Below are 10,029 nucleotides of genomic sequence, written 5' to 3' on the forward strand. Positions count from 1 at the left end.
GTGGGCCTTTCTCAACGGGCTTCTCTCCATCTCAGGTGATTGTACCATTTCTGTCCCTAAGTACATCATTGTGATGTATCCTATTTATTACTTGTATATATGTGACCACATGGATAGTAGTAAAACATATTGATATGTTGTTAATGCTTTGTCTAAATGTAACTGACAGTTTTTTGCCTCCATGATGATCAGGAAGATCAGCCTATAATTTCCTTGCTTGTGTATGTATATCAGTTTCACTGAAGAGTTTTCTAGTATCTTCCCTTTCTGCTTTCTGGAATGGATTCAGGAGCATTTTTTTTTCTTGGGAGAATGCAGCATTGGACACATTTCACCCGGTCTTATTCAGTTGGAACACATTTTATTGCTGTTTAATCTCATTTCTTACTATAGAACATTTTAAGTTTTCCATGTTCTGTTGTTTCATTTTTGTGGATCATAGTGTAGAACACTAGTAATTTCTTTTATATTTCCCAATTTGTTTGACTATAAACTTTTAAAGTATATTCTCAAGATCTTCTGAATTTCATGGGTCATCAATGTGTCTTCTACATCTCCTGTTGTTTTTAATTTTATTTTTTGTTTTGCTAAAGGTTGACATTCTTGATACTTTTTTTCAAAAATGTCAATTTTTATTCTATTTCTTCTTAATACTGGTATTAATACTTAATTCTGGGAAACTTGCCACAGAGCTTGTTTGCATCTTGGTGTATCAGGAAGCTGAATGCTCAGGGCAGTCACAGAGGGGGATTCCACTGATATTCACATCTTCTAGTGAGGCCACAGTGCCAAAGGTTCCCCAGTTCCCAAAACAAGTGCTTCCAGAAATTACGAGGCATTCAAAACCCTAATGATCCTGAATGAAACATTCAGATTCCAACCATAACACCCAAAAACCTAACACTTAAATAAATACAAACAGAGTACACACACACACACACACACACACACACACACACACACACACACACAGACATAGACACAGACACAGACACACAGACACACACACACACATACACACACACACACACACTGACCCTTTGACAGGAATGCACACAGACACATGTGCACAAATAGGAAAAGCTACACACACAGTCTCATACACACTGACATGCCTATATATGCACAATGACACTAGTCTCACAGAAAAACACACAAATATGCATATAGGTACATATTCAAACATATACACAATGATACAAATGTAGACAGAGAAACGTACAGGCACAAGTTCACACAAACAGTCAGAGAACACCAGCACAGACAGACATTTGCACACATGAACACATAAACACAGATACTCATAGGAAATCTCTCACAACTACGCTGTACATGCATATTCAGTACACACAGGCACACATAGATACACATGTACGCAGAAGCAGGACAATTAATTTGCACTGTGGTGTGGCACAGAACAGAAGAGAAAAGAGAAGTGGGGACCCCCAGGGGACTTTGGTCAGGAGCCTCACTTCCAACCTCTCTTGGAGCCTGGAAAGAGGGATGGCAGCTGCTCTGTGAAAGGGTGGGTTGGGATTTAGGTACATTTTAGGGTCCAGCTGCTAGCTTGGTAGAGATCAGCTTTGATGGTGTGGAGAGTCAGGGAGGTATGCAGAACTCTCATGAGGATGGGAAGCAGAAGGGAAGGTAGGACACATGGTTCAGGGTGCTGAAGGGTGACACCATAGCTCATGTGTAAGGGCTATGGCTGGAGTACACACTTCTGTGCTCAGCTTTGCTGTATGGAGACGGGTTGGTGGCTGCTCTTGGAACTGAAGGTTCTGAGAGAGAAGAAAAAGTATTGTGACTTTTTTTTTGGTGGGAACACTGCCATGCATGGGGAGTGTGGTTCCTCTGGAACTCTTGTTATACTCTTAATTCTGGGTTCTCAGGTTCCCACTCTGATAACATTCTCTCTCCTGACAAGGATTCCTGAGAATGTGTGAAATCACAGGCAGGTGGCTATTTACAGAAATTAGCACCATGTATTCATGTGGTCCAAACAAAACAGTGTAATGCACCTATAGCATGGATAGGGGCTTTGTGCAGATGGAGTGTCACCCAGTGCAGGATATACTTGCTGCAAGGAGGCCAGGAGCATAGTGGCACCATGGTGACCATGCAGCTGCTCCTGCTGACTGTGGTTCTGATCTTGCCCTCTGTGGAGGAATCATCCTACAGGAATCCTAGATATGTTGCCACTGCTGACAAGGTGAGTGTGATGGGCAGATTGAGTGTGTGAACTGAGTTTCTGTGTTTTGGATGAGGCTCAGGGCTGCTGATGGGAGCTGCAAATGGACCTCAGTGAGATGCCCTGTGTCGTGACTCAGCATCGCTTTTCATTGTATCTCATATCGGGGTTACCCAGAGCACAAAGAATGGTTTGTGGAGGCATCTGTCTCATCATCTGCCACAGAGACCCACTGCCTCCTTTGTCAGCCTGTGATGGTCTAAAAATGTTGATTAATTCCACAGAAATGACTCTGTTCAGCGTTTCTATTTCTCAATGAAAGCTTCATGCAGGACGATGTGCACAGTGCAGGGCTGCTGTTTGCAGAGGGCTGAGCACTGCTGGAATGTCCGGAGGGAGGTTTAAATTGATGATATGTTTTGAGAAGATACGAGACTTTGGAGATGATCAGCCTTCCTACCAAGCCCTGGCGCTGATGGACAAGGATGCCCTCGTGGTTTCTCTGGTCTTTCATGTTCTCCTTATGGAAACTCAGCTGATCTGGAGGCAAATAAGCCACATGGATAAAGCTGGTGTCTGGGTACCCTGCCTCCCTCTGAGAACTCCAGCTCATTCTGGTCTAAAGCCTCCCAACAGTGATCACAAGTCCCTCCTTTTCCTCTCAGTCTTGTAGAGTAAAGGGATTGGCAAACTACTGATCATGCTCTTAGCCTGGTGCTCTTGCTTCTTTGTTGTTTATGTGAGATCTGTGCAGTAACCCCAAATCAATGATATGTCCCAGGAATGATATATCTCACTCAAGGCCCCGTTCTTGCCTGCCTGGATCTGCTTCCTCATGATAGAGAGGGGATAGCCATGGTCATGATCATTCAAAGTATCATGTTCCTCTGGTGAAACAGGGACTGTACCTCGTTCCCCCTGCATCTCCTTCCATCTCAGCTATTGCCTGGAACCTCTTTGCTTGGCTTCCCCTTTCCACACATTCCCTCTCAATGGTGGATTTGCTCTCTAGCTTCTAGGAAAGTGGTACATAATTCGCTGGGCAGGAAACCTGCCTGTATCTGCAAAGAAGAAGCTCATTCCACTGCCACCATTCACATTTGTCAAAAACATCCTCAGCAACTTGGAATTTAGGATGAATGTCTCGTGAGTACCCACCCTCAGGCAACCCTCTTTTTTCTTGGCTCTATGAACCTCTGCCCACCCTCACTATGAACATGCTCCTGGCCAATGCTAGGCACTCCATGTTGACATGGAACCCTCTTGTATTGTCTGGGCAATGTGTCAGGTGACCTCTCTAAGTACAGGAGAGATGTTCACAGTACACTGGCTGCAAACAGAAGGCTTAGTGTGTCACATTCTGTTCTCCTAGCACAGTCCTTGGAGGACTGAAGCTTTCCTTCCCTGAACTGCTTTGCTCCCTGGAGCCAGTGTAGATGCTGTGCTTATTTCTGTGAAGGGACAGAGCCTCAGGCCCCTCAAGATTTCACTGAGTTCCATGTGAGGACCCAGGGGTAGGGAGGACAGGTCCAGGTCTCTGGCCCTTGGGAGATATCTCTGGAGACACAGTAGATGAATCAGGGCAGGACCTGGCCACTTGAGGAAAATGGATTGGGCTGGCAGGAAGCCTGTCTAGAACTGGGAAGACAAACAGTTTTTCAGATATGGACCATCTTTTCTGGTGTTCCAAAGTGCCATGTACAGCACACAAGGAGGTGACACGGGGGGGGGGGTATGGCAAGCCATGCGCTGATGCTTGGCTGGTTGCTATATGTATCAGAAGGAGGGTATTGGGTCAAATCTCTGTATAACCTCATGAATGTAAATAGGGCCAGTGTTAAGGAGAGAGCCATGCTTCTTATTTTTTTCCTGTGTTACAGAAAACCCACTGGGTGTGTTGAGTTCAAGATATCTCTGGATGAAGATGAAAATAAACCTAGTAATTTCTATATCTGTGAGTGCTCGGGTTCATGTTCTTCCTTTCCTGGAGCCTTGAGCAAGAGATGTGAAGACCACATGAATCATTTTGTCCCTCAGGGCCAAAGCATAGGATCACCATTGAATTCCTGGGTGGGAAGAACTTTGCTATTGCCTTCCATGTCAGCAAAGCCTACAACCTAACCCTCACGATGACAATGCTTATGGGTGTGTCTCTTCTTACCTAAAGTTGTGAGAGCTGGGCATGGGTTTTTCTAGCAGTGGGTATAGAGTGGGTTACTATTTCTTGCTTCCATGATCTAGTCGCCCACCTGAGGGTCTTTCCTGAGATTCCTGGGGTCTTCAAGAGAGGGGATTGTAAACTCTTGGTGTGTCTATATTCAGCCCTCTCCAGATAATTCCTGAAGCACAAGGATCACAACCCCCCCACCCCCCCACTGATTGAGCCCTAGCTCCTCCCTTCCCTTCTCAGTCAGCCTTTCTCCTGGTCCTGTTCTAAGAAAGGATCTCCTTGGAATTCTTTCCCACTCGGGACATTGGAAGACATTTGTAGACAGTGTGTTATTGTCATGGTAGCAGGGCCTGGATTGCCATCCTGTGGAGGACAACTGTTGTGCATAAGTTACCTCCCTTTACCAGACAGGTCTGAGGTACTAAAATCCACATTTATTATCACATCAAAAGAGAGGAAGAAACAAATCAGTGCTAAGTGGAGAAAATTTTGTCAATGCTCTCTTTCCTTTCAGATAACTTAGAATGTAGTAAGATTGAACAAGGCTTGGGAAAGCTCAGTTGTTAAGAGTTATTGATCTGGAATCATGAAGACCTGAATTCGTGTAATAAGAGCTCCCATAAATAACTGGACATGGCTGACTGTGCCTGTAACTCCATCATTGTAGAAGACACAGTGGGTTCTTAGAGCTGGCTGCCCAGAAAACCTAGCCACAATGATGAAGTTCCAGTTCAATGAGAAACTGTGTCTCAAGGCAACAATGTTGAGAGCTGCAGAGAAAGATGATTGATATTCTGCTGTATTCACCATGGCTACAAAAAGACACACCAAACCATTCACTGCACACACACACACACACACACACACACACACACACACACACACACACACACACACACTTGCCAGGTGGGAGGAAAACTAAAACTAAGTCCTATGTGTATTTCCTGAGAGATAAGTTCCTGGGGAACACAGGTCTCTTGATCAAGTGTCCCAGGCTTTCTCTGTTCTCATAGGGTAGCTCTGGACATTGAGAAAGTCCACACATGGAAAGTAACTGGGTCCAAAATTACCAGTGCTAGAGACATAACATCCATGTGCTACCATCACCAAGTACTGAGAACTTCAATGCTGGCAGCACATTTCTAGCCTCTGCTTGTATTCTCCAGTAGATCTTCTCTCATGATCCTTCTGAACATTGGGCTGCACTGTGCTGCCTCTCCCTTACTAGGTCAGCCTGACCACCTGCCATTCTTCAGCAGTAGTCTCTGCACTCATGAGATTCTAACAATGACCTATGAGGTCTCTCAGCCTAGACATGGAGACTCTAGACAGAAACAGCTACTGCTGTCCACCTTCCATACCATCACATCTTGACCAAAGGCTCTAGTGGTCAAGTTGCTACCCACAACCTCTAGGCATTCCTGGAGATTACTCTCCTAATTCAAATATGGCTCCAGGACCTGGAGAAGCCACCTCCAAAAGGTAGTCCTGTTTCAAGATGTGTTTTTGAGAAGATGATGGGCTACTGAGGGTAATGTTGGGAGACAGGCCCTGCTGGTAGGTACTTGCAGCATAGTTATGACAGAGCTGACCAGTCACTATTGTATTCCTCTCCTTCTTACATTTTGCTATTGTCAAATTCAACACTTACCTTTAGGAAAAAAATGCAGAAGGGTGGATTAGGGTGCCTATGGGTCAAGTATGTGGTTTGAATGGGAGTACAGGGGATGGATGTGAGATTGTTTGCATATGACTTCTGCCTTCCATGGATGCCTATGTGAGAGCATTTTTTGAGCAGGCTTTATTGAATGTGATGGGGGCTGCCAGTCTCATGGAAGACTCATGTGCTCAGGAATATTTAGTTGGAGACACTCTTTCTATGGCCTGAAATATCTCAGGTCCTAGAAAAATTCCTTAAATGATCTGTGGGTGAACTGTCTGTATTAAGAATCTTTCCTACCCCCTCATTCCTTACCCATGTGTCCTGCAGGTCGAAATATGGCTCCAAAGAGAACAGTGTTATTGGATTTTGAAGATACTGTAGAAGACCTAGGGATGAACAAAACAGACATTATCCACCCTAAATTTGATGGTAATGAGATTACATTCCATCCATGATACTCTGTAAGACAATGGCCATACAAACACATTTTCCAGACACCCCTCTCCTTCTGTTTGTAACTAGATTCCTGTGAGTTGTCCAGAGAAATTTAGTGCATGGAGAAGAACCACAGTCTTCACAGGAACTGGAAGCTGTGACCATTGAATTCATCCTCTGCTGCTATAGATAGAATGCCAGCTGCCAAGAGAAGACATGTCCCATACCAACATCCCCCAATGCTTAAGCTTTCAGTAAAGGTGGTAGACATTCCCTCCTCTATGTTTCAAGTGTGATCAAATGACACCTGGCTTTGTTTTACTTGGGTGTGAGAAGGCACAGAGATCTGACCTTGATCATCAGCACTCATGGATCCCTACATAAGTGATATGTCATGGCACACAGGGTCACAAGGCTCAGTTTTGGCAGCTGGGATAGCTGGAGAGAGGGACAGGGTAAGAATATGTACGATAGCTCACCTGAGCATGGCAAATAAGGCTCTAGCAGGCCTTGCCCTTCCCCCCATTCTCCTCTGCCTTGTTAAAAACTGTTAGATGCCATTTCTAAAGCTACCCACCAAGGTCTATTCCCTTACTTGTCTATTTCCTCCTCCTGAGGCTGACTACCAAGATCCAGCTATCAAAGTGTTGAAGTAAAGCAATCAAAAGGCTCCTTTGTCTGTTCTAATAATTGCATGCTTAATCAAAAATTAAACATCTCATCCTATCACTGCATTTCCCTTTTTACCTTTATAACTTCCATTTACCTATGGGCCTGGTCTGCCTCCTCTCTATATAGAGCAATCCATTGTCCCTCCAGGAAAAATATCTCTTCCCTCTTTCCCTTGTTCCTTTACTCTTCTACCCTGTCCTTTTCTCCTGTCGTTGTCTCTTACTCCCCGATCTTTGTCCCTCTGTGGCAAGTAAATCTCCTTTGTGCAGAGAACTTGTTCTTGGGGTGTCTTGTGTTGAATACTGGTCCCTTCCCTCCTCTCCTCTATCCCCTCTCATGCCCAGGCTCAGGGTCATATTCACTCTCGACTATCCAAGCTGTCTTTGTCTTTGGCTATGCTCTCCCCCTTTTGACAATAAACTTTCTCCTCAACCATACCTAGGAGCAGTCATGTGCTGTGGGATGTCTTTCTGTATGCTGTGAATATGTGTTGCTCCTATTGGCTAATAAAGCTGTTTTGGCCTATGGCAAGAAAGCTTATAGCCAGGTGGGAAATCAAAGAGAGATGTAGAGAAAGGAATGGTGGAGTCAGGGGAGATGAGATCCAGCCACCCAAGGAGGAAGATGTGAAAGTACTGGTAAGCCACAAAGCCACACGGCAAGATGTAGATTAATAGGAATAGGTTGAAATAAGTTGAAAGAGCAGCTAAGATAAGCTGAAGCCATAGGCCATACAGTTTGTAAATAATGTAAGCCTCTGAGTGATTATTTTATAAGCAGTTGTGGGACTGAGGGTGGGAGAGATTTGTCTGGACTATGGGGCTGGGCAGGACCAGAGAAACTTCCAGTTACCATCATGTTCTCTATTTTCTATATCTTTTGTTTTTCACCATCCACACACCCAAACTGCAGGATGAAGTAACCATCTATCTGCATCTGACCAGAGGTGTCCTGACCAGATCACAGAATCCCCAGGATCCTCTCACTTCTTCTCCTGATCACAAAGTCTTGAAGGTTCCAGGAACCTCCCAGTTTTGACTGATTTTGTGACTCCCCTGCCCCTCCTAAATGGGGCTTGTTTTCTTCTTCCCCCAAACATGAGGAATGCCTCATATAGCAGCACAATAAGACATTCTACCTGTCCTGCTTGTCATTTCAAATTTAAACCAAAATTTAGAAAGTGGGCTATGAAACCTTTGTCTTAGGAAGCTCCAGCCCATAAACTCATTCAATTATCCATTCAAATCTGGCCACAGTCCTCTGATAATGGCCATCATTGGCCCCAATTTGGAGCTTCCAATTTTGACAAACTTTCCCAAAGGAATCAGCAAAGAGTCTGAGGACCCTCCCTCATGTACCACCATCCATGCCTCTCATTTTAAACCTTCTCATCGCTGCCACTCAACTCCTGCTTAAAACTCAGCTTAGAGCTGGAGCTTAATACAGCTGGAAAGGGAATTGGAGGTACAATCTCCAGTGTCCTAAAGCCTGCTGTTTCTTTGAGGCCTCTAAGCCTGCCTCCTCCAGCTGATATAGGATAGCCTTTTTGTTCTTGGGACTTCTTTACCTTATGCCTTTGGTCTGCCTTTGTTTCTCCCCCACCAAGCCTGGATATGGTGGTATTTTATTTGTATTGAAATGTGATTTTAATTGTATGTTAATAAATAAAGTTGCCTGGGGGTCAGAGCTATTAGAGCCATAGCAAGAGCGTGGCGGTGGTGGCGCACGCCTTTAATCCCAGCACTTGGTAGACAGAGCTAGGTAGATCTCTGTGTGTAAAAGGATGCAGCCAGCATTGGAGACACACGCCTTTAATCTCAATCCCAACCATAGAAGACCTGGAAGTCTTTACAGACAGGCAGTGACGAGGCATGGGTTTACAACCAATGAGAAGGCAGAACCGAAAGTCTTTATAAAGACAAACACACAGGAAGTAGCTCCCTTTCGGAGAGCTCTCTTGGCTGAAGCAGGAAGGGTAAGGCTCTTAGTTCCGACCTCTTGGCTTTCTTCTCTGAATCGGCTCTGTGTTTCTTATTTAATAAGACGGTTGGTTACATCTACACCTGGATATTCCTGCTTTTATTTCTACTTTTCAGTTACTTGTTAGGCTTTTCAGGTTGTCTGCCCCCATCTGCACACACACACACACACACACACACACACACACACACACACGATAGATATGGAGGCATAGATTGCTGGATCTAGCCTTACAGAGATTCAAATGTCTTTTGGGTATGGATAACATTAAAATTTGTCACAGGCCTTTTTACTTCATTGGAAATCCCAGAAAATAAGACATTATGTACTTAAACATAGCTAAGAGGTAAATTATTTCCAATAGAGACTACTATTGTTTATTTAATCATGTAAAGGTATCTATAATAAAACCAGACAACAGGATGATCATATATAAGAAGGATAAAAAGGACCCTCTATTTAAAAATCTCTCAAAATAACTCCAATATCATTGTTTTAATAGACCCCTTAGCTAAATGATGCAAACATAAACTTAATAGTGAATATATTAAAAACAACATAACTCCATATACTATATCAATTATAAAGGCTATCTTAGGTTTTGTACAATGTTTACCCCCAAACTTACAAGGTCTAATGTATTAACAATATGTGTACATATGTTACTAATTTGTGTCCCTTTATGTGTGTAATTTGGATTTAACTTTCATATATTAAAGTGTTAACATACAATATCTTCTAATCTGACAGTGGCCATCTTCAGAACACCAATGGTGCCTATTTAAAATATTTACAGTTAGACTTGCTACTATCCTTTCAAATGAAGAGGAGATAGACAAGGTCACTGTGCCTTCACCTCAGTGTCCAGTCACTCCTCCCAGCTGGTTGTATGTGATTAGGCCCTAATTTTATGAGACC

The 10,029-nt window shown here is 43.8% G+C and overlaps 1 protein-coding gene across 1 annotated transcript; it reads left to right on the forward strand.

Annotated features, from left to right (window-relative positions):
* Window positions 1-1,609: 1,609 nt before the first annotated feature.
* On the forward strand, window positions 1,610-6,479 carry LOC128102688 (uncharacterized). Its single transcript, XM_052726691.1, has 6 exons — window positions 1,610-1,647; window positions 2,050-2,212; window positions 3,204-3,337; window positions 4,072-4,145; window positions 4,229-4,336; window positions 6,352-6,479. The coding sequence occupies exons 1-6, from the start codon at window positions 1,610-1,612 to the stop codon at window positions 6,477-6,479; spliced, it is 645 nt and encodes a 214-aa protein (XP_052582651.1).
* Window positions 6,480-10,029: the final 3,550 nt, after the last annotated feature.

This window comes from Peromyscus californicus, unplaced genomic scaffold (assembly GCF_007827085.1).
Source record: "Peromyscus californicus insignis strain IS unplaced genomic scaffold, ASM782708v3 Scaffold_7__1_contigs__length_154581171, whole genome shotgun sequence".
Lineage (NCBI taxonomy): Eukaryota > Metazoa > Chordata > Mammalia > Rodentia > Cricetidae > Peromyscus > Peromyscus californicus.

Excerpts from the sequence above, each read along its gene's own strand:
- LOC128102688 (XM_052726691.1), top strand. The coding sequence starts at position 1,610 with ATGCAGAACTCTCATGAGGATGGGAAGCAGAAGGGAAG. Across the intron at positions 1,648-2,049 it reads GATGGGAAGCAGAAGGGAAG|ATGGAGTGTCACCCAGTGCA; the intron begins GTAGGACACATG and ends GGCTTTGTGCAG. Across the intron at positions 4,337-6,351 it reads CACGATGACAATGCTTATGG|GTCGAAATATGGCTCCAAAG; the intron begins GTGTGTCTCTTC and ends TGTGTCCTGCAG.